The sequence below is a fragment of the Oreochromis niloticus genome, linkage group LG17, assembly GCF_001858045.2.
Source record: "Oreochromis niloticus isolate F11D_XX linkage group LG17, O_niloticus_UMD_NMBU, whole genome shotgun sequence".
NCBI lineage: Eukaryota > Metazoa > Chordata > Actinopteri > Cichliformes > Cichlidae > Oreochromis > Oreochromis niloticus.
The window spans coordinates 23,988,386-24,016,006 of NC_031981.2; the positions used below are offsets into that span (position 1 = coordinate 23,988,386).

The 27,621-nt window shown below is 40.4% G+C and overlaps 2 protein-coding genes and 2 long non-coding RNA genes across 4 annotated transcripts; all 4 read right to left on the reverse strand.

Annotated features, from left to right (window-relative positions):
- Window positions 1–420: 420 nt before the first annotated feature.
- Window positions 421–11,900, reverse strand: ptmaa (prothymosin alpha a). The gene is made up of 5 exons (XM_003448836.5): window positions 11,716–11,900; window positions 3,561–3,629; window positions 3,381–3,462; window positions 1,639–1,718; window positions 421–1,006 (listed from the first exon to the last, which is right to left on the reverse strand). Exons 1-5 carry the CDS (start codon window positions 11,758–11,760, stop codon window positions 968–970), a joined length of 315 nt encoding a protein of 104 aa, XP_003448884.1. The 5' UTR covers window positions 11,761–11,900; the 3' UTR covers window positions 421–967.
- Window positions 5,805–10,208, reverse strand: LOC112842627 (uncharacterized). Its single transcript, XR_003214487.1, has 2 exons — window positions 8,649–10,208; window positions 5,805–7,838 (listed from the first exon to the last, which is right to left on the reverse strand). It is a non-coding gene; the product is annotated as an uncharacterized LOC112842627 (long non-coding RNA).
- Window positions 11,901–13,619: 1,719 nt separating the features above from the next.
- Window positions 13,620–18,464, reverse strand: LOC106098483 (uncharacterized). The gene is made up of 3 exons (XR_001224726.3): window positions 18,037–18,464; window positions 17,515–17,571; window positions 13,620–15,334 (listed from the first exon to the last, which is right to left on the reverse strand). It is a non-coding gene; the product is annotated as an uncharacterized LOC106098483 (long non-coding RNA).
- Window positions 18,465–18,568: 104 nt separating this feature from the next.
- Window positions 18,569–25,820, reverse strand: LOC100690566 (prohibitin-2). The gene is made up of 10 exons (XM_003448769.5): window positions 25,685–25,820; window positions 24,722–24,854; window positions 24,384–24,468; window positions 23,325–23,404; window positions 22,882–23,066; window positions 22,561–22,690; window positions 22,220–22,323; window positions 21,785–21,862; window positions 21,526–21,605; window positions 18,569–19,287 (listed from the first exon to the last, which is right to left on the reverse strand). Exons 1-10 carry the CDS (start codon window positions 25,703–25,705, stop codon window positions 19,263–19,265), a joined length of 921 nt encoding a protein of 306 aa, XP_003448817.2. The 5' UTR covers window positions 25,706–25,820; the 3' UTR covers window positions 18,569–19,262.
- Between the last annotated feature and the right edge of the window lie 1,801 nt (window positions 25,821–27,621).

Here is a 27,621-nt window from a genome sequence, read left to right on the forward strand (position 1 = left end):
GGTTTTGGGGGACACCAAGATGTTCTCAGGCCAGCCAAGTGCTCTGGGTCTATCCTGAGGCTTCAACCAGGGAAGCATCCTTGTCAGATGTCCTGAACACCTCAACTGGTTTGTTTCAATGTGGAGGAGCAGCAGCTCTGCTTTGAGGCTCAGCCACCCTTCTTCTGCAGGCCCATTGGGGTCGTGTGTTGGGCAGCAGTCAAGGATGGATGTCCTGGAGGTGTGATCCCTGACTACTGAGGCTAGCTACTTTGAAAAAAACTTTTTTAAATGCTCAGCAACCTGGCTTATTAATCAACTACCAAAATAATAAGACTTAATATACCAGCTTTCATGTCATGAGCACAACCTAAAGGAGTGTTTTGCGACTTCCTGGTTGTCCAAACTTCTTTTTTAATTAAAGCAGAATCAGTCCAAATCTAAAAACAAAATCAAATGAATTTATTATTCAACCAAATTGCACAGACATTTAAAAAAATTATAATCTGGCCATGACAGACACACAGATAGAGACACATGGACAAGAGAAACTACGACTTTGGAATCTCATAGAAACTACCACTAATATATCCCCAGCACTGGGAAAAGAGCTGAGTTATTTTAACACTCCCATGCAACTACAGGTCAACACACAACTTCTAGCATCCTATACGTCTTAGAAAAACAGAAAAAAGGTAGTTGTAGTACGTGTGTGTGTACTGTTGGAATGACAGGCTGGTGGTTGAGACAGAGTATGGATGGTTGATGTTGATCTAAAAGTCTTCAGAGCACCACTGTATACCCAGATCACTTTTGCAAAATGGCCAAACTCCTTACAATATTTACAAAAATATAAAATGTAAATAAAAATACAAACAAATTTTCTTTTTAAACACATTTTTGTTACGAAAGGAGGACTGAGGTGTAGAAGGTTTGCTGGCTGTCTTTCAATAGTGTCGTCCTCCGTGCAGAGTGGGCGCTGCAGACACTACTGATCTGTCTTCTGCTTCTTGCTTTCAACCTCATCCTGAAAATCGAGAAGATCAAGGTTAGAGGTGATGCTGCACAAAAATACAACACCGCTATTGATGTTTTGTTATCCCCCTTTTCACAAGTAAAAATGAATGTTTGTCAGCTGGTTAAGACATGCTCTGAACTTTTCTATCCCTCACTAAAAAACGTTTCAGGTAAAGATAACATCCATCCAGATACGTGTTGTTTTTTAATCTTCCTCACACAACTTTTACATTTCTTAATTTAGGCAGAGTGTTTTAAAATTTTGCCAGTGCAAAGCTGATGTCACACACAGGGCCAATATCCACAACACAGGTACCCAGGTGATAATGGTCCCTGAGGAACTCCTTGTGCCAGCCGTCACTAACTCAGCGATGTCCACTCACTGCTCTCCTGATTTGGCTGATGCAGTATTCAGTTAGACTTTAGAGATGATCCTTTCTCACCTTTCAAATATATGATGTTTTGAACATCAAATATGGGTTCAGGATAAATAACACCTTTCACGAAATAGTTGAAGGTTTACAGACACATCTCTTTGCAGCTGCAGGCTGAAGCCCTTCAGTGTGACTGATCTGCCGTAACTAACTGTTCTTGCTGTTTTTAGCACTAAAAGCTCTTCCTGTAAGTTGGACACATCCTTACCTCGTCATCATCATCGTCATCAGCTGCCCTCTTCACCCTCGGTCCATCAATGTCATCTTCTTCATCATCCTCCTCGTCACCTGAATACAAAAAGATAAAGCTTGTTAGAATGAAACAGTAGAACAAATCGAGGCTTCAGTTCAGTATTTTTCACCCCACCTGGATCACACTGCTGTGACTTCTAAACAGATGTCTTGTCAAACTCTACCAATAAATAATGCAGACAAATTTCTATCTACCTACATGAATAATTGGGCTTATGTGTAGTTATCCATCATGTGTATGATTCATAATTTAGATATGTAGCAAACCCTTGGCCTTCTCTCAATAAGCTTCATGATGTAGTCACCTGAAATGGTTTTCACCTCACAGCTGTGCCTCGTCGGGGTTCATTTGTGGAATTTCTTGCCTTCTTGGGCAAGGGTTGGGACCATCAATTGTGTTGTGCAGAAGTTAGCTTGGTACACAGCTGACAGCCCTATTTGACTACTTCATATTATGGCATGAACCAATCAGCTAAGTAAAGAGAAACGACAGTCCATCATTGCTTTAAGAACTGAAGGTCAGTCAATCTGAAAAACTGCTAAAACTTTGAATCTGTCGCCAAGTGCAGCCGTAAAACTATCAAGAGCTATGACGAAACTGGCTTACATGAGAACCTCCCCAGGAAAGGAAGACCAAGAGTCACCTCTGCTGCTGAGGGTACATATTTCTGAGTCACCAGCCTCAGAAATTGCAAGCACCTCAGATTAGACCCCAGATAGAGAAACTGCACGAATCAGACCTTTATGGCCAAATAGCTGCTATGAAATCACCACTCAGGAAAAGCAACCAGCAGAAGAGATTTGTTTGGGCCAAAAACAAGAAGGAATGGCCATTACACCAGTGAAAATCTCTGCTTTGGTCTGATGAGTCCAAATTTGAGATCTTTGGTTCAAACCACCGTGTCTTTGTGTGACACAGAAAAGCTTGAATCCTCACCCTATCTCTAACAGAGAGGTCAGCTGCCCTTCAGAGAAAGCTCATTTCCCCCATTTGTATCTGTGATCTCATTCTTTTGGTCACTACCTACAGCTTGTGACCATGGGTGAGGGTAGGTACATAGATCGACCAGTAAATTACAGACCCAATATCTGATTTACAAACATGAGGACTGAAAATTTCCAGTTGAGCAGTCCTTCCCTTTAAATCTAACCTTTCTTCTTCCTCTCCTGTCCTGTCTTTCACATCTTTCTCCATCTCTGAGTGAAGTTAGCTCTCTTTCTTTTCTCTCCCTGTGTAATACAGCAGCTGGACCTTTAGCTAGCAACACACTGTGAGACAAGCTGCACACAAACACCTGTGTGTTTGCTGATGTTTGTTGAGCTGATAGAAACACTTTTTATGTGATTTCTTATTCCATTTACACCGTTTAGGCTCAAATTGGTTCCATGTTTGGATGCTCAGTGACGTGAAATATCAAAGGCAAAACTTAAAGTAACGATTTTGTTTTGAAAATGTAAGGAATAGAAAGTACAGATATTTGTGCAAAAATGTTGGGAGTAATGTTGGGAGGTGTCTTCAAATATGCTAAGGATGAGCATTTTATATATTACAAAAATCCAAACTCCTAAAATGACCCCAACACTAAAAACAATGCCACGTGTGCTTTTTCCTCTCACCTCTGCATTATATTGATTGACATGTTTTGTTGTTGTTCTGTTTCATCACCTCTTTGCTCAGCATGGCATAAAGAAGCCTACCTTCTCTATCCTCCTCCTCTTCGTCGCCCACATCCTCCTCATCCTCCTCTACCTCATTGTCTTCCTCACCATTTTCCTTGTCCTGACATGGTGAGACAGATTTATGTTGGTCACCAGTAACACACAAGGACTATCCATGACCTACAAGGTGTGAGAGACGTTAAGAGGAGCTGTTCTTACATTTTTGCCATTGGCAGCAGAGTCTTCTCCATTCTCTGTCTCTTCAGTCTGTTTCTTCTCCTTCAGCTCCTGGAAGCAAACATATTCTCAGACATACTGGCCCACTTTTATGAATGCAGGAAGAGCACATGATCAAACGAGATGACCTAATGACCAAGTCTGATCTCAGCATGACTCACTTTATGGTTTCAGACAAATAATCAGGAAAGATGGTTTAGTTTAGAAAGAGAAAATTGAGCGAAAAGGAGAAAAAGGTCAATATAAATTGCATTGTTTTAAAGTTTAACTGAATACAACATCTGTCAAAAAAACTAATGTAGTTTTTTAAAGAAAACATTTTCTTAAATGCAAAAATAGATAAATGATCTAAAGTACTGTAATGTCAAATAAAATAAGGTATATGCAACATAACCTAATACACAAAATAAAACTGCCTATACTCTGTCTGTTAGGCTTTCTTACGTTAACAGGAGGAAAAAGTTCTGACAGTGTTGTATCTGCTGGATGACATAGATGAGGTATGTGTTCATGAGTATGTGATTTTGTGCAGGTGTGTGTGTGTCTGCAGGTTTACACGTGCAAATGAATGAGTGAGTTTGTTTCTTTAAGCCTCTAAAGGAGCATGTGGTAGCAGCAGTGAAGAAAAGTGAGCATATGCACATTCTGAAGATTTTGTCCTGCTGAACACAAACGTTCTGATGCTGTACATGTTAATAATTAATGTCAGTAATCATTTGGTGCAACCTAACAGCCCCAGGTAGGTGGCTCATGATCCACAACATTTTTATTGGTCTGTGGGGAAAAAAAGCTTTTCATTTTATATTTTTAAATATTAAAACAATTTCATTAACACAATATTTGATAATATTTCACTTTAAAACTGAAAAATAATGTTACAAAAGTTTCAAATAAATACTGTCTAGTACACCTCATGGTCCCTTTGAGACTCAGGTGTCGCAGTTGCAGGTGTTGCAGGTCACCTGCAACAGCCTAATCTAAACATGGTATCAGACTAAGTGAACAGTTCATCTGCATATCTTAATGTAGCCGTGCGTCTGTAGCTTAAGTGTAGATTTGCTGCTGTGTAAAACAAAGAGCCGTGGATGGAGCAGCTACAGAGTTGCTTTTCTTTACATTGGAGTTTGTTGATCAGGTTCTTTGATGAAGGGCTCCTGCCAGCTTTACCCAGTGAAGGTTTTAATGGTCATTACAGAAACAGCGCTGCTGTTTCGGACGCTAGAAAAAAGTTTTCACTCCAGCTGAGCTCAATGGGTCCATAATCTCTCTGTCCATGTTAACATGTGACATTATCATCACTGCTTCTGTTGTGTTATCAGTCTTTCTGTTGAAACACTGGGCTCTGCGTGGGCTTTATGTTGTCGTACTTTTTACTCACATGCATGCTTCTAAATACGTTTCTATTGCAGGTCTATTTTTTGTTACAAATGTGGGCGAGCGTTACAGTACGGAGGAGTATTTTTGTTTTCTTTTGTTTTTTTAAACAAACTGTGCAGATTACAGTTTTTTACAGGCTAGCTTCCACAGCTCCTATACCCCCTACAAAATGTCTTGTGTAGTTGAGTTAGTGAAAGAAATTGATCGACCATCTTGTGACACAACCTACATCGATATCCTTGCACCTGTCCACTGCAGCCACTTCATTTTTTTACAAATCTGGCCAACTCTTCCCTGACCAGATGTAGCTTTCTGCACCATCTTTTCAACATTGGAGTTGATAGACTGTAAAATCTAATTAGTTCACAAAACTTAAAAAAATTAAATCAAATATGCAAATTTGTTGCCTAAAAGAACAAAACAAAAAAAGCCCTACGAAAAGCTGATTTAAAATAACCAAGTTAGGGCAACTTATTCATTATGAATACATTGGTCATAATTAGTTCTTACAGACTATAAAAAAAAATATGCAAACTCGTTGCCTCAAAAAAAGAAATAAGCGAACTTAAGATCACCACCTTCCAACAGCTTCTTCACTGTGAGTACACAGTACTAAGAATATCTTGGTTTTTCTGAGCAATAGTAAATGTTTGGTCAATGACAAACATTTCAAGATCAGTTATATTAAAAAAACAATTTGTGGTAAGTTACTATTTTTAATTTGTTTACATACAAACTGAATGCAACTAAAATGACATTACGTTTTATATTCCTTGAGTTTAAGAGATTTCTAGTTCAACAACACTCAGATATAAACACTGTAAATATAATTAAAAACACTTCTCGTAATGCAGTTAAAATCAGCCCAACTTTTATTTTCAAATGCAAAAAAGCATTTCAGCCAACACACTGGACACTGTTCTGCTGAAACTAAAGTTTAGCTTCCTATAACTTGTATTACATAACTGTATTGCAAGTTATATTACTGATATAATCAATATAAAATGTTCAGTGCAGTCTGTAGCTCAAACACCACATTTGTTTTGCATATAAAACACATAATTGGTTTGTTGTAATACTTTAAGGATGGTTTGTTTCCCAGTCCTGGCATTACTATCTAAATGACTGTCATAGATTTAGATGATCCAAATGTAAGTGCCTGAAGAAAGTCTTTAACATTATCCCAACATCCTTGTACAGTGGCAGTGGATGTGGGTTGGAGATCCAATGACCTTGAAGATGCAGGTGACCATCTTCACTGACCACACCATCTGTGATGGAGGACTCATCTCTCCTTGTGTTCTGCAAGGAAACAATCATATTCTTTAGAACCCATCCATTCTCTTCCGCTTATCCTGGAGCCTGGAGCCTATCCCAGCTACCATAAGGGAAGAGGCAGGGTACACCCTGGACATGACGCCAGTCTGTCACAGGGCTAACACACTGAGACAGGCAACCATTTACGCTCTGATTCACACCCACTTGCAATTTCGAATAACCAATTAACTAATCACCGCGCTGCCCATTCTTTAGAACACCAAGTTATATTTGCTCTTAAAACATTTTTTCTGCATTTTAGACAATCAAGTTGCATTATTACACTGTTTTCAAAAAATACTGTCAATTTGATATAACCAATTATGCCATCCATCCATTTTCTTCCACTTATCCGTGGCTGGGTCGCGGGGGCAGGGGCCTAAGCAGAGAACCCCCAGACCACATGTCCTGGGTCTGCTCTGGGGCCTCCTCCCAGTGGGACACGCCCAAACCACCTCAACTGGCTCCTTTCGATGTGGAGTAGCAGCTCTACTCTGAGGATGATTTCAGGTGTGGCCCCAATCCATCTGCCAATCTTTCGTTCTTCTCTCCGCTCATTTGTGAACAAGACCCCGAGATACCTAAACTCTTCCACTTGGGGCAGCAACTCGTCCTTCAGCCAGAGTGGACACTCCACCCTTTTCCAGCTGAGGACCATGGCCACAGATCTGGAGGTGCTGATTCTCATTCCAGCCACTTCACACTCAGTCGTGAACTGCTCCATTGCGAGGCGGAGGCCACCACCTGGCTAACCAAGGCTGGTAGGACTCCTCCTTCAGCTTGATGCCTCCCTTCTGAGATTACCACCTCGACAGGCACCAACCACCTAGCGGCCGCAGCTCCTTGCTGCGGCAGCATCAGCTATGGAGGTGCAGAACATTGTCCATTTTGACTCAATGTCCCCACCCTCCCTTTGAAACTGTTGAACTGGGATATTAAGATCTCCTGAACTGGGGCTTCTGGCAGGCATCCCCTGTGCAGCCTATATGCTTGGGTGTGACAGGTCTGTCCAGCATCCTCCCCCACCACCTGATCCAACTCAGTTGAGTTGATAGCTCAGCTCATCTCTTCACACAAAACGTGCAGACTTCCACTACATACTGTACAGACATTGTGGTACCTCTAAACTAAGTTTGTGAGATATAATCTTTCAAGAAATGCATCCCAAACTGTTGTTTGTATTTACTTACACAGCATGTCTTATAAAATTTACCGGAGTCAACACAAAGTCCTGCTTTAATGCCTCTGAGGACAACAGCATAATGCAGTCATACCTGAGGTCTAATAACAGAAAGCACAAAAAGCTTGGTAAAGAAACAATTTCCCAAAGCCAAAGAATAAATTAGAGGAGTAAAACAGGTTGGTCTAAAGTATGATTAAACATTTAGCATGATTAATATAGATGACACTGAATATTACTAATCTACTGGAAAACAAAAATACTTACCACTCAGCTGATGTCTGTCCAGCAGCTCCTTTTCTAGACTTGCAAGAGTTCAGTGTAATGTGGGGAATCATTAAACTCTTTCAGTCTAATGACAATTCTGCAAACTCTCTGAGAAATCTCTGACAAAGTAAAAAAACCAAAAAACAACAAGAATAAAAACCAGCAAATTATTCAGAAGCAGATTTGATTCCTAATGGCTGTGCAACCATAGATAACTTACAACATGAAGTTCTGTTGTTTACAACATAGAACTTAATGTTGTTAAAGTTGTTACTTGTTAAAGTTTCTTGTTACAGTTTCTAATAAGCAAGATGACCAGCGGCTGTGTTTATATCTAACATAGGCTACCCCAAAATGTTTCTAATCTGACTTATGGATGTCTTAAATTTGACTTTCACAACAAAACTTGTAAACGAATACAGTTTTTAGTAAAAAAGTAATGGTATTAAGACTACTTTTTTAAAAATGTTGCTAGTTAAATGTAAAAGCAGTTTGTTTATGTTGATAAAGAATGGCTAGATTTGACATTCACAGATGCCGCAGATGTAGCCATAAAGCATTAAAACAAATGCAGGAGTTCGAATACATGCTTGTAAATTATTGTGCTGGTTGATTTTGCCACCTAACAGTTTGTGTGAATTGAAAACATGACAACACCGCTAACAGCTGCGAAAACGTCTCGTCTCTTATCTAATAATTTCTAAGCTCACTTTTCCCATTTCGAATGAAACAGTTAATTTCACTGAGAGAATTGTAAAAAAAAAATAAATAAATTAAAGCTGCAGGGTTTATGTTTTTTTAACCAACATAAGCCGAGAGGCAGCAGCATGCACACAGAGCATGGGTGATACAAGGCTAGGCTAACACTGGCTAGCAAGTTTATAAACCTGGCACTGCAAGAAGGCAGAAAAAGTAAATTATTTACTCACCAAATCAGTGCACCTCCTATAAGAATCACAGTAATGCCAACAATAACCACTTAAGCTGAAGCTTCTCCAGCTGCATCCAGGTTTGCTCATCATAGTCCAGAAAAAAAAAAAACATACATGCCATGAAAGTGTGGACTGATCTGTGCGAGGGAGGAAAGCAGCCACATGGCATTTTTAAACCACATCATTTTATCCTTCCACTGAAGGAAGACTGCCTTTTGCAATTTCTCTGCAAAGTCATGCGATGATGAATTAAAACAAAATAAAATGACCATTTCACATGGTTTTAACTGGTAGGCATTTGTATGACCTAAGACGCACATTCTCAATATAATTCTTTGTTTTTGTGTAGAAACAAAAAACAAAACCTACAAAACAACAACTGTGATCTCCACATTTCAGCTTTCCTCAAAATAATGAGGAAACACCACAGAGAAAGGCACCAGCCTCTCATCACCACAAACCAAAAGATTCAAAACACTAATCACTGCATCATCATTATTTATCTATGCCTAAAACAAATAGGAAAAAGTGAATATTTTTTGTCAGTAGACCTCTCCGGTGTTTTCCCTCCTGTCCTCCTCACCTTTGTGGAAATGGGATGCCAGTTGTCTTTTAGAAACACGGTGCTTCGACGCTTTAATTAATTCAATCAATTCATTGATTGGGAAAAAACAGTCAAGTGTTCATTTATTCTTCTTTTTAATGTTGCTGGTAATGTGATTCTTCATGATTCATTGGAATCTTAAATGTGGCCAGAGTTTTATCTCAATCGACAGCAAAAGTTCAAACTGTTCTGAAAATACAGGCACGTTTCTGTGACTTATTTAGTGTCTGAAACGGGTACGAGTGGACCTGTGGTCAAATTCACCAAAAATAATAAAGCTGTAGCTTCTGTTTTCCCACATTCATTGATGATTATTCCACATAAGCAGTCTGTTGTCCTGTTGTCGATTGTGGATATCCCACCTGCTCTTATAATAATAGTTATAAGATTATATTTTGTTATTTTCTAGTTTCTAGTTGAGTGAGGAGGATGGAGAGATTGTTCAGGAGCAGGGTGAATGAGGGAGCAAATAGTTGGCTGGAAAAACAAAAGTTATTTTTCACAAAGTAGTTTTCCGTGCCTTTCACGGACGCTCACTCTGCTTTCCAGTAGCACACTGAAAAATGCCAGTGGGCATTCTAAACAGAGCATATTAACATGAATGCAGCATTTCACAGGATTCATTCTAAACATGGCTGAACAGGACAGCTGCCGCTATGTGAAGTGAAGGACTACAAATCTATTCTCCACTCGTGAAATTGGGGTACATGATGCTCTGTGTTGAGTTTGCATAACAAAAAGCGCGTTTTCACCCTGCCACTCCAGGTCTATGGAGTGGTTTTCCGGTGTCTGTATGCACACACTGCCTCTGTGTGGTTAAGAGACTGAAATAATCTCCATGTCTCTCATCTTATCTGATTGCCATAAATAGTTCTTAAAACACTGAGCCTTTGCCTAGGGTTTGATAACTAAAGGCTCCACATTAAAACGGGTGGATTAGATTGAAATTTCTACTTTGAATTATTCTTAGACACTACCATAGGTTATCCAACTAATTAGGCTGCTTTTGAAGGTAACGCTGTAATGGATATTCGATTGAACTGAGGTTTGCTGATGTGAGAAGGGCTGATAACATTTGCAAACAGCATATTATGAACAGCACATTATGAATGGGAGCTGAGCCCCCCTAAGAGTTTGAACCTAGAATGGCACCTGGTTAGAGGAAAGGAAGGCTTCCACCCCTCATGGAGCGCGTGAGTCGGCTTGCAGACAGACATGCACAGCTTCACGGGCACGGCTCGCGCGCCAGCTGTTTGAATTAGAGTCGCAGAGCATTAGCGTGTACCTGTAGAACACCCTGCGCCGTGTCGCTCGCTGTTAGCCTTTGTTTGAAAAGGAGCTGCTCAGAAACAAACTGAGCGGAAATCACCAGCGTCCCCTCGGCATCACTCAGTACTACAGTACCAGCGGGTGCACGAGGCGCGAGGACTCTGAGACATTAAAGAAAACTCGGTTAAAGAAGAAGAGAGGCGCGAGGGTCCGCACAGGCACAGCAGCCTGCCTCCACCGTGACGACACTGGTGAGAAACACAGGAGCGTGCGCGCTCCCAGCTCCGCTGAGGGCCACAGTAGCAGTGAGGTGGAGCTCCACATGCATAAACTCAGATTATTGCTCGATCGCGTCGCTGGAGTTACAGAGAACACAGAGCTGGACAGTTAGAAACATGCGTGTTCACGCCGTTTCACCGCAGCGGAACTCCCATTTGTTTTTGTGAATGATTACACGAATACTATCAGAAGCAATAACAATGAAGCCGATATTTACTATGTTAAAACCAAAACCAGAACAGTAGTTTAACAAGACTAGATGTGGCTCTATGACAGTCCCACGGTCGTGAATGGAAACACTCGGTGCTGGGCGGGAGATAACCCACTCTGCTATCCTACCTCCGTCCCTGAAGGTCTTTATTTGCTTTCGGTCACTGCTTCGACTTCTAAACGTTCCCCAAACAGTAAAAGTAACAGTTCTGCGCGCCTCAGCCGGTTCAGTTCCCTCAACTATCCGAGAGTTTGGCGACAGATCGGGACAGCCCTCACAGAACACACGCCTGCATTGACGAGTACAGCGGCCGTATATGTAGTTTGTGAAATGACAGACAGGCATCCTACAATCTCTGCATGTCTGACTCTAAATGAAACTGGGAGGCGGTATTAAGCTGCCCACAGAGGAAGCTTAGAAATGTTCCCTGTGCCAAAACTAGTACCTTAATCAGCCTGTCTTTATTCTCCATGCATTCACTCGGATCCTTCAGTACATATGTCAATGGATTACAAATGTAAGATTTATATTAGAATTTTGTGCATACAAGCAGATCATAAAGAATATCATCTAGAAAACTGGTAGTCTTCTTTTTCATACGCACCGTGCTTAAAATAGAAACATTAGTAACAGGTTACAGTTATAAATGGAAGCAAGAGTTAGAAAAAGCATCGTGCCCTGTCTCCTTCTATTGTCCTTACCTTGGTGCTCAGTTCTCCGCTGCTTTCCACCTGGCTGTCTGCCATATTAGATATATAAAAGGAAATTATTGATATCCAGTCAGAATATAGCAAAAAATAAAAATGAACGTATTGTAATTATTCCAGCTGCTGTGTTAAGAAAATCGTTGCGCTGTCAGCTGCGTGTCCACCAGCTGGAGCCCCCTTTTTTATATAGCAGTGGGAGGAGACGGGTGTCCAGAAGCGCACTGTGATTGGTGGTTTGGCTTTGACAATGTCCAGCCTACTATTGGCGAGGGGAAAACAATACCCAGCCCTCTTTGTGAGTGTGTGTGTGAGTCCTCGATACTGACATTGAGACACAGATACACTATAAACCTCACACATGCTGACACACACACACACACACACACACACAGTGCATGTTTAACTTGAACCATTTCACAAGCTGGAGCCTGCACTTTATACTTAATACTACTGTCATATACCTGCTGTTCAGTTGTGTAAGAAGCATCGCCTAATTACGCGTAATGAAAGGAGCGATGCTGAGGTAAAATATCCCAACAGCATAATGGGCAGGCACCTAGATTTTACTTCAATAAAAGTACTCAAGTATAACCAGTGTCATTTAAAAAGCTGTCATCATGCTATACTACACTACTTCTATTATTATTATTATTATTATTATTATTATTATTATTATTATTATTATTATTATTCGGAATTGAACATGCAATAAGATTTTCTTTGACTTTTTTTTTAAAAGGAATAATGCAATCAGTTTCTCTCAGTACTACGTATTATATGTATCAATTGTATGTGTAGTGGTTGCTATATATGCTTAGCCTATGTGCCAAGATGTGCCAAGATCGCGTTTTATGTTCGTTTTTTTCGTAACTGAGTATTGTCTCTATTGTCCTTCTACTTGTTCCCAGTTATAGTACTTCTATATAAGAATGGGAAAGAGAAAGGCTGGAGAGATGGCGAGATATAGAGAGGAGGGAGAGGAGGGAGGACGGAAGCTTGGTAGCAGGATTGGAAGGGCTTTATGGATCCAAAGGAGGAAAGTGTGAACATATTAATGTGAAAATGTTCTCTGTGGACAGGGCTGCATTTTTTATTTTATTTTATTTTATTTATTTTTTATTTTTTTGCCTAATAACATTTACATAATGCGTAGTAAGTACTTTATTATTAAAGGAAATATTAAATAATCCTAGTAAGACGTTAATACTGGAACTACAAAGTAAAGAAGAACTTGAACGCTACACTGACTGAATCCGTCCTGTAATCAGGATAGCTTGTATTAAAAATCCCACAGAGGGCTTCGGGGGCTTCCCTCACCAACATGGCGAGTCTTGGAGTCCGTATTGCGTCTTGAATGTTTAACACTTGTCCTGATTGGTTAGAGAACCGGAGTAAACGTAAAACTGACGCTTTGCGCCCTGTGAGTGGCTGACAGAGCTGCCAATCACGCAGAGCCGCTTATGAACGTGTGCGCGCTGTCGGGCAGCAGACAAAGACAGGAGCGAACCGGAAGCAGGTGGACGGGCTGTTTCTGAGCTGCTCTCAGGCCTCAGAATTCAAATGAAAGAACCTGAGACAACACATTTCGTACTTTTAAATTAAAGTTAGGTAATGTTTGAACACATTACAGAGAGACCCTTAACACATGGTTAAATTCTTTTGTCTTTTTATATCGTTTCGTCAGAGACATCCCAGAGGTCTTGGAGGTGGAGAAGAAATTCCAAATATGACCGATCAGGCTGGCTGCTGTGGGCAATGTTTTCTTGGATCATTTTAAATACCAACAAATCATTGTTGCTGGTCTTTACTGCCACAACCTACCCTTTTCTAATGACCACCTGAGTGCCCCTCCAAGTCACAATCATGTAAACAGAGAAAACAATAAAGGTACCAAGCATTCTAACCAGTGGGTGGTATGAAGGAGGATGCAATTGATGTTTCTTTTTGAGTAATTAATGTTTGATTTTAATTAGGGCTACAGAGTAATCCATCGATTAACCAAGAAATCAGATAAGAAATACTTTTGTCTTATTAATGAGCCTTGGGAAAGCTGGCCCCCCTGACCACAGTGGAAGCTGTGCCTACACACGTGACCAGCCTGGGCCTCTCTGCACATTTGGCAACCTCTGATGGAGAGGACGGACTGTCCATACTTGACCTTAACGTTGTTGCTTCTGAAGTCTCATTAAACATTTTCTTTATGTCAAGCACATCAGCTTCCAGACCTTCAATCAACGTAGCAATCTCCCAGTCCAGTCCATTACTCTGTCCTTGCTTTTTCTTTGTGGCAACCACTCCTCCCCCCTTGTCTGAATTTAATCTTTTCTTTTCAGATCACTGTTCAGAGGTGGCTGAGGGTGGTTGTGCTGTGGCTCCTTGTACACCTCATTTCTCCTTGGTGTCTTGTATTGTCGTATTTCTCCTTAGTTTATTTTGTCGCTCTAACTCAAGGGTAGCTGCCTCAATCTCAATCGAAACACATCAACAGGTGGCTTACCTGCTGCTTCTAGGCATTGCCAGGTGCAAGGATTACCATTTCTTTATTAACCAGAGTCATTTATACTGGGTCTTGTTATTACTGAATTAATGTTTTTGATACTACTGCTTTGACTTATTACACGCGCATGTGTAAAAGACAACAATGCCCTCTTTCTTATTATTATATTTGCTGTGGATTGTGAAGACTAATATAGACCATCCAGTCACAAAAATGTCATCAAATACATATTATATAAATAATATACAATGATTACTGTCATATAGATAACAGAAAGCGAGAAAGACCAAGGCTGGTGGGTGAGCTCCATTTACTCACATCAGCAGAGAGAGCGTCGCACACTGTGATGTATAATAATTCAAATATCTCAATAAAAACAAACTCTGCTTTCAAGAAGAAAAATAACACAGGAGGGTTTTTAGCTCTGATTCGGTCTGGTCTCTAGTTTTTTCTACTTTCAACAAAAAATGTTGTTTGTTGAATACATTGACTTCATGATCTATAACCTATTACTGACATATTGTGCTACCATGAGGAATAGATTTATACTGTCAAAAAAAAAAGCCTGGACAATTTAAAAAAATATACTGGTCACCATGGTTGAAATGGGCTGCTATGATTGGTCAGAATTAGAATTAGCCCATGAAAATGTGATAAATATTTCCTTTAAAAATAAAGGAAAACACATTTAGTCCTTTCGTTAAAAGTTATACTTTTCAAATTAATTACACACCTCATGCTATCCCAGCTCCTACCTTTGCTTGACAGTGTGTAGAACAAAGCTGATGATACAGACTCCTAGAAAGCTTAAAAGTCAACCAAACACATCTAAAGTTTGATGGCTGTGACCAAAAAATGTAGTTGAGTCCCCAAAGCAGCTGTAAACCAGTGTGGTTATTATAGCAAACACAGCAGGCTTTTCTTAGTATGTCTTACTTTATAAACTACTTTATTGTGAGCAACATGAATGTTAACAGAGAATTTTGCTTGAGCACACTGCTCATTACAGTCACAGATTGCTGTCTGTAATAGTCTCATTATTTTTCTTTCTTTGTACGGTGATTTCTCCAAAATGAATACTCTGGTAGCTGGGATAGGCTCCAGCCCCCCGCGATCCTGATAAAGATAAACATAAGAGAATGGATGGATGCATAATAAGTATCTTTGTTTTGAATTGTGCAGGGCTGGTCTGCATCTTACACTTGGTATAGGTGACGTGACCTGAACATAGGACAAGGACTATCAAAATAAAACAGGAAGCACAACAAATACTCAGACGTGGACAAAGACACAACCTTAATGCTGGGAACAGGGGGGCTAAAAACTAACAGGGGGGCTAAAAAGACTAAAAACTAGAACATAAGCACAAAACCATAAAGAAAACCAAAACTCAAAAAGACATGAACACTGGGTCACCACACCCAGGACCATGGCAATTCCTCTGCAGATGATCAGCTGCTTGACAATTACTCTGTCAACGATTTTTGAGATAAAAAGAAGCTTGGAGATTGACATATAGTAATTAGCTAAGACATCTGGGTCAAGTGATGGCTTTTTAAGTAATGCTTTAAATACTGCCAGCTTCAAGGTCTGTGGTACACAGACAATTACCGGTATTAGATAGGCTGATCATATTTAGGACTGAAACTTCATTATTGGTAGGACTTTTTTGAGCAGTCTTGTAGGAATGGGGTCTGAAAGACACATTGATGGTTTGGAGGAAGTAATTACTGAAGTTAACTCAGATCAACTGGAGGAAAAGAGTCTAAATGAATATCAATGCTACTGAAAGTAGCTGTACATAATTTTATGTCTGTGAGACGGTTATGAGTAATTTTTTCTGAAAATGTTATCTGGGAAGAAGTTCATGAAGTCATTACAAGTTTATGTTAAAGGGATGTTTGGCTAAAACAGAGCTCTGACTTTTTGTCAGCCTGGCTACAGTGCTGGAGAGAAACTTAGGGTTGTTCTTATTTTCTTCAATCAGTGATGAGTAGTAACATGTTCTGGCTTTGCGAAGGGCTTTCTTATAAAGCAGCAAACTATTTCTAAATGATGATCTTCTAAATTTGTGATACGCCATTTTCTCTCCAGCTTACAATTTAGCTGCCAGGGAGTCAAGTACTTCTGATTTTAAGGCTCTATTGTTCACAGGACCTACAGTATCCAGTGTCATACATAAAATTATGAAAGCTAATCGACCTCTGTTGGAGTAGCGTTCAGGTAGCTGCTCTGCTCTCTCAAATAGAGATATACATTTTTAGAGATATTTTATTTTTATTCTCCTGACTTTAGAGCAGTTTTCCACTTTCCTCAGTCCACTTTAAACGAGCTTTGGTCCACAGAGGATGGCTGTGTATATTTTTTTATTGATTGCATATAATTATACTTTGAATTTGAAAGGTAAAAAATGGGTATCAGTGTTCTGCATTTGCTACTTACACATTTACATTGGCTGACTGCATTGATGTTAGTTTTAATCATAACTAGTAACGCACGCATTAATCACTGCTTCACAATTCCAGCCCCTATTTTCAGATCCATCCCACTTCCTTCCTCAAATCTCCTCTCCCTCTTCCACCATCACAGGATTTCTGTAATCCTATTTGAAATGGCGGATGAGACGAACATGGGAGGGAGGGAGAAGTGAAGCGCAGCAGAGGCTGCAGGGAAACCCAGAGTGGAGCTGCAGTGTAAAGCGGAGCTGGACTGACCTGACTGCTTTGAACACAGTTAACTTACTGAGAGTCAGCAACTTCAGCTGTGTCTGTTGAACCAACCATCCCACAACTGTGAAGCATAAGGATGGATTTTCCCTTTAAATAAAAAAAGCAAAACCATAATATGTAATGAAATCTAAAGCTTCTTTCTTTCACTGACATTCACTGGTCTTTGAGGGTCGAGCACAAAAGCTGATGTTACATGAGCCATATGGTTGATTTCCAATCCCAGTTAGCATAAAGCTAGTTTAAGATTTAGAGTTTAGTACATTACCTTAAACACCTGATGTAACAATCTATGATGTAACCCAACATGTGAACACACCCTGTTAACAGCATCACTGAAAAACGTCACCACAGTACTGCAAACTAACTAGTTTAGCCTGCAAAACTTTTTTTTTCATGCAAACTTTCAATAGCACAAAATTAAGTTTTGAATTGTTTTTCCACAAAAACAATGCAGCAACACATTGTTTATAGATCTAATATCCAAATATAAACTAAAATAAATTAGAACATTATATGTAAGATTTGCTTTTTCAAATGATAAAGTTTCACTTCCTGAGCAGCCCTTACCTTTGAAAATAATCCATTTTACAGCTTCCTCCATCTCAGTGTCATTTTTCTCAGTCACTGGGAAATACAGCAGCTGTCCATGAGCTAGCATATACACTTGTGACAAACTGCACAGATATACTTTATGATGGTTGTTGAGCTCTTTAAAAAGCTCCATCTGAAATTAGCCTGCACTAAACCTAGCTGTTATAACTCCCTCTACTGCAAAGTCTGGAGGACACATGAAGGTAACACAAAGTTTCAGCAGGGCAAACCACAGATTGAGCCTCCAAATAAATCATAGGAATTTATTCACAATTAACTTCCACCATTAAAATAAATCGGAAGCAGTTCAATGTCAAGGTCTCCAAGGCCACGACAAAACCTCACTCTTACTAGAAAGTAAAGAAACACTATTCTCAAGATTGAAACCAAAACTATAATGCCTGCGCTCCTTGGCTGCCCACAAAACAGGACAGAAATGTGAATAAATAAAAATGTCAGAGAGCTCCTACCAAGCTTCTAATAAAGAAGTTACCGTACCAAACAGCCGAACAAACAGGTCCCAAGATTTGTCGCCTTTATCACTTTAACTAAGTAACTAACTAGAAGTTTACCTAACTACTACTGCTACTACACACAGTATTAGTAGAGGGCAAATGGACAGAAGCACTTGCTGCTCTAGCTTTATATGCAGTTCAACAAATGATCCAAATACTGTTCAGCTGGTGTGGGAAACCTGAGAGAGTAGCTTTGTTTAAGAAAGGTCAGTGAATGCAACATTAACCTTCTTCTGGAGCACATTACCATCTAGAAAGGAGTGTGCTCTGTGCAGTATGTATATGATTGCGTCATCCATTTCCAGATTGGATTCTCAGGGTCGCGGTCGGGCTGGAGCCAGCGCTAGCTAGACAGCCTGTTGGCACTTGGTTATTTTGGTATATATAATAATATTATATATTAAGCAGTCTTACAACAAACCTTCCAGTAGGCTGTTTGATATTGCAGTTTCCTTTTCTTTAACAGTTGTAGTCAAATCTGTGGAGCCTGCATGTTGTCCCAGCGCTTGTGTAGGTTCTCTCCGACTTCCTCTCACAGTCCCATCACATGCATGAGTTGCGTTTCCTGGCAATCCTAAATTGGCCACAGGTATGAATATGAGGTTGTCTGCCTCTCTGTGTTAACCCTGCAGTTAACCTTTGACAGTTGGTCAGTAGAGCGGTGTAACTAAAAGAAATGAGAACTTTTTCTAATAAAATTTATTCACGCACAAAATGGTCTGCCAGCAGCAGTGGCTACATTATTAACTCACACACATAACCAAATATGTGTAGATGGAGCTAACATTCTCATGTCATAGCTGTAAGAAGAAACAGGAACATTTATTGATAAAACGTGTGTAAAACGAACATCGGCAGCCAAACTAGACAAGCGGCTCGGACGTTTCAGGCCAATGAGCTCCTGACAGAAGTCTCTGATCTTCTTAAGTATCCATATGTACTGTTGCATAAATCCGTCAACACAAAAGGCTCTATTTAAACTGGATTTTGATCTTTTCTTCAACAAATCTGTTAGACTTATTCAATGTGGATTTTAATAACGTCCCCTTTGTACATCACTAGACAACTCATTGATGAAAGTCACTCCGACACATGAGATAATTAAAACAAGAAAACCATAAAGAAATCAAGTTTCCAGTCATGTACGTTGATTTTTCCAGTAGCACAAAGCAAAATCAACTGCCTTTGCAAGAGCTCGTGTCCTCTTCATCACTTCTTTGCACCCATTGTCATACTGAAAAACAAGGGAACACCACATCAGCTTACACTGTTACACACGGTTAAACTCACACTCACAACTCTGCTGTCGAGCACAACACCGTTCAAATTTCATCTTATCAGGAGTGGAAATAAACTCAGTGGTACAACACAGAAATGGAATTTAACAACCTTGTTGAAAAAGCTGAGTCAGAAGAAAAGTACAACACAGAGCAGAGACCAGATCCTTTAGCGATGAAAAGGCAATAAATATTAAACATTTCACGTATTAAATTTAGTTGAACTAAATCTGTATTTACAAAAAAAAGGCACAAGTTTCAGATACGATGCAGATGTGAAGCCCATTAGCTGTTTTCCTGCTTATGTGTTGTGGACAAAATAAAGAGTGAAGATAAAAAAAATTTAAAAAGTCTAAAAAGTGTTCATACATTTTATGTTCATAAAAGTAGTTTGTGTTTTTATTTGGTACTATATAAAACTAATGACCGCTGCCAGTCCTGACCTCTCGAACTGAGTTCAAGGTCATTGTGTGTTATTGCATTTACAAACTTCCGTGTGCATGCTGCCCACCTGCCTGGGTGACGACCAGGGATGGGCAGTAACATCACTGTAATCCAATTACTTTTTTCAAGTAGCGAGTAAAGTAAGGGATTACTATTGCAAAAAAGTAATTAGATTACTGTTACTTTCCCGTAAGCACGCTGCGTTACTAAACCGCGATTTTGTTTGTGAGAGTGTCTCATGACAATGACGTATGAGCGTGCGACATCCGTGGCAGCAACAGACGTGTGTAGACCAACGATGGATAATATAGAGTGCGGGAGAGAGTACGACCATGCAGCGTTTAAAGCTTTTAAAGTACTGACATTACTTTGAGTTTGATTCTGTAAAAAGTGACAAAAGCATTAGTGTCCGCTGTACACTGCGTGGGAGGAAAACTTCTTTCTACAACGAAAAATTTAACTTCAAATCTGAGCAAGCACCGAGCATGCTGTCACGGGAATGTGAAATTAACAGAGAAACGCCCGTATTCCCCCACTGACAAGACCGCTGCAGCAAACCTGCGACGCCCCCACTCCTGCTAAACAGGTGCCAATAGATTTAAGGGGACAGGACTCAGTGCCGCCGAATCTTTGATTTTATACATTTTTTGCTGTGTTTTACTTTCATCTATTTGAAAGAGTGAGTGTAAACTATTTAATTTTATATGATGGAATATGCAAAAAAAATAGAATTGGGCTGAAAGGTCTATTGCTTTATTACATATTCAGGTTGCGCATCATGTTTTTCAAAAGTAAGTGATAAAGTAACTAATTACTTTTGAAAATAAGTCATCAGTAAAATAATGGGATTACTCTCTTGGAGGAGTAATCAGTAATTAGTAACTAATTACTATTTTCAACACTGGTGACAACATAACCCCAACAGCCTTTCACAGCTGACGGGGTAAAAAGTGCCATGCTTTGGTGGAGAGGTGTGTTTGAGGGATTTTTGTTTAGAACGGTTTGTTTTTGAAAAGTTACAATAAAGACCAGAACTTTAATAATGTAAAAGCTCATCCGGCTCACAATCCCTCATCATTCATAGGTCAGCGCCCGTAAAACAACTTTGAGCACAGTTTGGGGGGAAACCATTAGGTGATCGTCACATGCAAGTTTTGCTAAAATGTGAAAAAGACTCTACGAAGAGCAGCAGCTGAACTGTGGACAGACGGACACTGGACGCCTCAACATGGCACGAGTCCACGAGTCCTTCAGCTGGATGAGCTAAAAAGTAAAGACTGTGCTTTGTTTAATAAACTAATAAAAGTGAATTTAGTGAAGGCAATAATGTTGCGATTGAATTTATGTTGATGCCAGCAGGATATTTTACAGGACAAGAAACACTGTATAAACTTTCTGTTAAAGTGATGTAGATTAAGACGGAGGTTCACAGGGATCTGGCTGCTTTACTCACTGAAATGTAAAGTGTTGTTTCGCTTTGTAACTACTAAGCCATGTGCAGTCTGCTGATTGTGTGCAGATACCAATAAAACTGAACGTGGGAGTTGAGCTTCAGCCTCCAATCGTGGAAACTAAAAGAGGATGCAGTGTCCTTTGAAGTGATGCAGGTGGAAATTAGCTGATAGCGAAATCTGGTACAAAACTGGTAATCTGTGCATGGTCTGAGTAATAAAATGAAACAATGAAGCGATGCAGACATTTGTGTGTTGGCCTGTGTGTTTGCGAGTGACAGAGACTGTGGGTAAACCTACTTGTTAAAAAGTGCCTGGTCTTGTAGGTTTAGGACCAAACTGTCAGCATTAAGATACACCTTGTTCTGAGACGATGCCACCTGGAAGCAGACACAGCAATTATCAGTCACCTCCCAGTGTTGGGAGTTAAAGTCTACATTTTCACCTCGGGGAGGAATTCTGCTGATTACTCAAAAGCCAGAGCATGCATTTCAGGGATTTTACTGAGCATCAAGACAAAACAGAAACTAAGCCACAGGCAATGAAGGAGCGTACTGACCGTCTTAGCAATGTTCTGTGCCGCTCTGATTCTCCTCAGCTTCAGGTAACCAGGATTCTTAGTCACTGCTTGGCCGAGCTGAAGGAAACAGTTTGTTTTTAGACTATTAACGACATTCACACAATATGACAAGAAATAATGCAGAGGTAGAGAATGATTACTTTTAATTGTTCTCTATGGATATTTACGTTTCTCACAGTTCATTCTCAGCACTTGTTTTGCTGTCTGATTCAGGTTACATACATGTGTGAAACCGTAAAGGTTTCAGGTACAACATCCCTACTTCCAGTTTGCGTGGAAAACACACTTGCATAATAGAGAACAACTTTATTTCTTGGCTGACGTGTAACAACAGAAAAACAGTAGAGCAGCATATTGTTGTGCACTAATAACTGCTGCTAACACTGCATTGAGACCACGTCAGTGTCTGCTTACCATTTTAGCAGCTTCAGCCTCTCCTTCAGCCTGGATGATCTTCTGTCGCTGATCTTGTTTGGCTTTCTCCACATAGAACTGGGCCCTCTGGGCCTCTTGCTGAGCTACACACACACACACACACACACACACACACACACACACACACACACGCACACACACAGTTACACTTTAAGACAACAGATGTGGTCAATGCAACCCAAGCAGCCACATTTACTTCAGATACAATAATGAAAACTATGGCAACAGCATTTTTGCTGTTTCTTGCTCCAGTGATGCTAATGACAGACTGGAGCAGTCTGAATCACTGTTTGATAACAGTGTGGTATACTGAGCCTTACCAACTTGCTTAGCTTCCACAGCAGCAGTGTATTGGCTACTGAAACTCAGCTCAGTAATGGCGACATCATCGAGAATGATGTTGAAGTCTTTGGCCCTTTCAAATAGCTCCCTGCGCACCAGCAGAGACACCTAAACGATACACACCAACACAAGTATGATCTGCACTGTATGTCAGCTTAGTGGAACGACTGAATCTACAGTCGAATCAGCTGATTATTATATTTACTGTTCTGGATCAACTTATCAATGCTGATTACAGTAACTGGCCAACAGGAAAAAAGTGAATCTCCCCCCCCATCAGTGCGAAGGTGCCGCAGTACCTGTGCTCTCTGTGTGATGAGCTGGGAGGCATTAAACTTTGCTACCACAGACTTGAGGATCTCGTTGACAATCGACGGGAGGACTCTCTCATCGTAGTCCTTCCCCAGCCGTTGGTACATGGCTGGCAAGTTGGATGCCATGGGTCTGGACAACACCCGCACTCCTATATTCACCATCTGCAGATCTACATACAAACATGCGCACACCCAAAATGACTGAATGGTTTCTTTGCCACCTCCAACAAGTCTCCAACAAGTTTTGTTATATTCGACTTTGTAACTTTGAACTTAAAACACATCTTTTGCCTCAGTTATTATACTGGCACATCGATACATTCATCAGCAGCTGTCTCAAGCACAAGCTAGATCACTACTACAAATAACAAAAAAAGGATAGAGAGTGTGTGACAGAGAGAGAGTGAGAAAGCCCCCACGTTTGTTACCTTTGCTTCCAGTCAAAGAGGAGATTTTTCTGGGTTTAGCTCTGATATCATAGACGATAGGGTACTGGAACCAGGGGATCCTACAAAAGATTTGAAAGTCATAGCAAAGCTGATCAAGATTTCGAAGCATACTCACATTTAAGTTATTAATGACTTAGATATCATGTGCTGTGATCACCTTTAATATTCTTAATTCATAACCTTTTTTTTTAAAGGTAATGTCTTGACCTTAGCACAGAGCTCACAGCCCATTTTATGTCTTTATTATATTATTTTATATTATGTTATTTGATTAGATGAGTGGCTGAGGTTGAGAAACAACATACACACCATAGGAGCCAACACAGCATGCTGATTTGTGGCCACCTGCCCAGTTCCCACCATGTTTTTTTTTTTTTTAAACTGTGGCTCCTCTCCTGCACTGCTGCAGTACTAAAGCCAATGGTTTTCTTGTAGTTCTTTAAACCAAAGACCTAAAGGCATCAGTACAGCTGGGCCATGAGCCTACACAGAGCTTTGTAGTCACATGCTCTAACTATTTACTGTCACCAGGGGGCAGCATCAAAAATCTGTAGAACCAGCCAAGAAGAGCAAAGTCCAAACCTAAAGCGCTAAAGTGGAACCGAGTGTGCTTCTCATCTTCTTCACATTTTTTCCTGCACTTCTCCCCTTTACAGTCAAAGCTGGTGTCCGTTCCTTTTAAGGCACACTTGTCAATCAATCAGCATTTAACCTATGCATAGCAAATGCTGCTGGGATACGAGCTGTTGGTTTTTTGGAGGACTGCATACAAGGACATCTGTGTAAGTTGCACACCCAGAATCCTTCACTCTGCCTAGTCATGCAACTCTCAAACAAACATAAAAGTAGTTTGGAAACTGCTTTGGGTGTGATCAGGCAAAGTGACTCACAAAAATAATAGTAAAAAGTTGGGCTTTTTTAATGAACTAAGAGTTGGATTCTCAGGGAATATTTAGGGAGAATTAATTTAATTGTGCTGAGTGCAAAATCTGTATCATTAGTCAATTTATTATGCCTCGACAGTAGCTGTAACTCTACCTGAAATGTAGCCCTTCAGCCAGAACCGTGTCCATCTGCACCCCTCCGATCCTGTTGAAGATGATGGCTCTGTGACCACCCTCCACTGCTCTCACAAACACACACACACACACAAGCAATATTATATTAGCATGACTGAAGTTTTGAAACCTTGCCTTGTCACCATCTTTCACTCGATCAATAAGTACAGTAGTACAGTTCTAGTACACAGCATGTAATTCATCATTAAAGTAAGGTTTCTAAACAGGTCTTCAGATCTATTTCTATAAATCACCATCGCATTACTCAGGCCGCCACATATTTAAAGCATGGTGTAAAAACCCCACATGTGTGTTTACCTGTGTAGGTGGCTTCTTTAATGCCATATGCCAATGCACCAGCTCCAAGCAGCAGTTTCAGTCCTAATCCGGCCCCTCTGCCACCAGATGAGGACATCCGACCAGCCAGATCCCTCAGGTGCTGGATGAACCGCTGCAGTTTGTGTTTGTATGTGGTGGCGAGAGTGCAACAACAAAAATACAATCAGTATCTTGGTGCGGTTTATGTTTATGTCAGGTGTAATATCAGTGCCAAGCTTGATTTTTCTCATTTATCATTTAGCTGATGAAGCTATGATGGTGCACTGGTTAGCACCATCACCTCGCAGCACAAAGGTTGTGGATTTGAACGTAAGGCTCTGTGCGTGGAGTCCGCATGTTCTCCTCCCACAGCCTAAACACATGCATGCCAGCCGGGTTTTTATACACATGGATGTGGACATGAATATTGGCTGTGTCTGTGTTAGCTCTGTGATGGATGTGGGACCTGTCCACGGTGGATCACAGCCTTCCGCCCACTGTTAGCTGACATTGGCATGTTTAGGTAGTTAAGAAAAACGATGAATGCTTGAAAACCATATGTGGTAGTAGAGAAGAAACCCGCTATCCTTAAGCAGAAACAAGGTCTAACAGTAGCTTGTGGGCAGGTTTGCCTGTATAGGCCAGCTCAGGTTACCCTACTAACAGAAGGTCAGCTACATGTAATCTCATGATATTGCCTACAGTGTGAAACATCTGCCTCACCGCGGAAAGTCGCCCTGTCCCACTATCTCCTGCCCTCACCTGTATCGTGTAAAGCCTACTAGATCACATACAGCAGTTGTCGCTGCTAACCGTGCTGTTAGTGAACTACAACGAAACTAGCAAAGCAGCTCAATCTGATGGAGCATGCTAACCAGTCACATTAGTGCCAGATAAACACGTCGCACAAAAATAAAGATCATGCTGTCTTCATTCAAAACCAGTCACATTTAAAACACTTACATTCGGCTCCTTATTCGCCATGTTTTAAACGTCAAAGCCCAAGGTCGACACAGATGGAACCCCTCCGCGTGGGCCGCAAACTACACTGGGACATGTAGTCCCCTTTTTCTTCGGCATTCACGTCATAAAAGCACTCTTACAGAAGTACTGCTGCCCCCTGGAGGTCTCAGTTAGAAAATCCAGCCGTCATTTATCATTTACCCAAACAACGTTTGAGTTTCTTCTGCTTGCTATGTGATCATTTCTTTCTTTTATCCCACAGTGGATCATCTCACCCTGTCCCTAGCATGTGCTTTTTCCTCTTTTCCTGCCTCTCAGCTCCATCTTCATCATCCTTTTTCTGATTAATCCACTCTCCCTCCTCTGCACATGTCCAAACCATCTCAACCTCGTCTCTCTCACTTTTTCTCCAAACTGCTCAGCCTGAGCCGCCCCTCTAAAGGACTCGGTTCTAACCCTGTCCCTCCTGCTCACTCATAATGAAGATCTGAACATCTTCAGCTCTGCTTTCCGTCTTTGTTTCAGTGCCGCTGTCTCCAAACCATACATCATAGCAGGTCTCACTACCATCTTGTAATCCTTCCCTTTCTCTCTTGCTGCTATCCCTCTGTCACAAATAAACACTGAAGACGACCTACAGTATATTAAGTACATTTCTAAACATAATTGTTCAAACCATAAAAACTTATGTTTTTTAAAATTAGGAGTGGTAGATTTTCTGTGCTCCTTCATTTAATTACAGGACATACGATCACACCAAAATTGCTATGGCAATCTTTTTTAAAGAGGTTTTTAAAAGATACATAAATATTTGTAAAATTGCTGTGAAAATTTAAAAAAAAAAAAAAAAAAAAGTCAGCATATGGTAAAACACGGTTATGGAGGGGTAAAGATCAGGTGCACCACTGATCTGGTGCCCCGTTTCACCTAACCAAATCACAATAATATATATGCATGAAATATGGTTTTAAATTTTAATTTTGAGCCTCTGAAAATGGAGGATTGTATAGAAACAGTTAATGCATCATTTTTTATAAGATTGACTTCTGTTTTTATACTTAAGCTTTGCTCTCAAACTCTTAAACACCTCTGACTCTGCAGCTCAGAGAATCTCCAACTGTCAGCAGCAGGTTGTGTTCAGAGCGCCACATTTCACTGATTCTTTTATTTACAGCAGGTTTTAAGTACATTATAGATTCTCCGCTGGGTGAATAGGTTTCATATGTGCAGCTTGTAAAACAGAACCTTACTAAAACTGCTGAATGAAGCTCAAACTGCACGTCTCAGCTTTACTCTGCTGGAAGCGCAGCTACCAGAACAGAGGAAACACCAAGAATAATTGTTCAACCAATCAAATTAATTTCAGTTTAATCTGCATGAAACTGAAGAGATTTCCACATCGTCAGTGCACTTAACACCTGGACACCCTAGGTCAGGGGTCTGCAACCTTTTACACCCAAAGAGCCACTTGGACCCGGTTTCCACGCAAAAGAAAACACTGGGAGCCGCAAATACTTTTTGACATCTAAAATGAAGATAACACTGTATATATATTGTTTTTTTTACCTTTGTGTGAACAACTAAGGTGTGCTGCTTATGAAATCCATGAAGTGCTACAGAGAAAATTACATTTTATTTATGTAATCAACACATTTTGAACTCTTAAAGAAATATAACAAAAGCAAAGACACCCAGCTGAACTAAAATGATCCATGTAGCAAACAAAAACTGTTGTGAGCCGCCTCCCTTATATCTCCTTTGGGCTTTTGGAGCCTTGACCTGACTTTTAAAAAATAATTGGTAAAAAAGCTCTATGCTGCTGAAAAATTGAAAATAGATATTTGCAAAATTCTGCCTAAATATGTATTTTACCTGGTTAATGCGTGCGGCGGGGGCGTGGTCTGCAGCGCCGCTGCAGGGAAGGCGGACGCACCTGA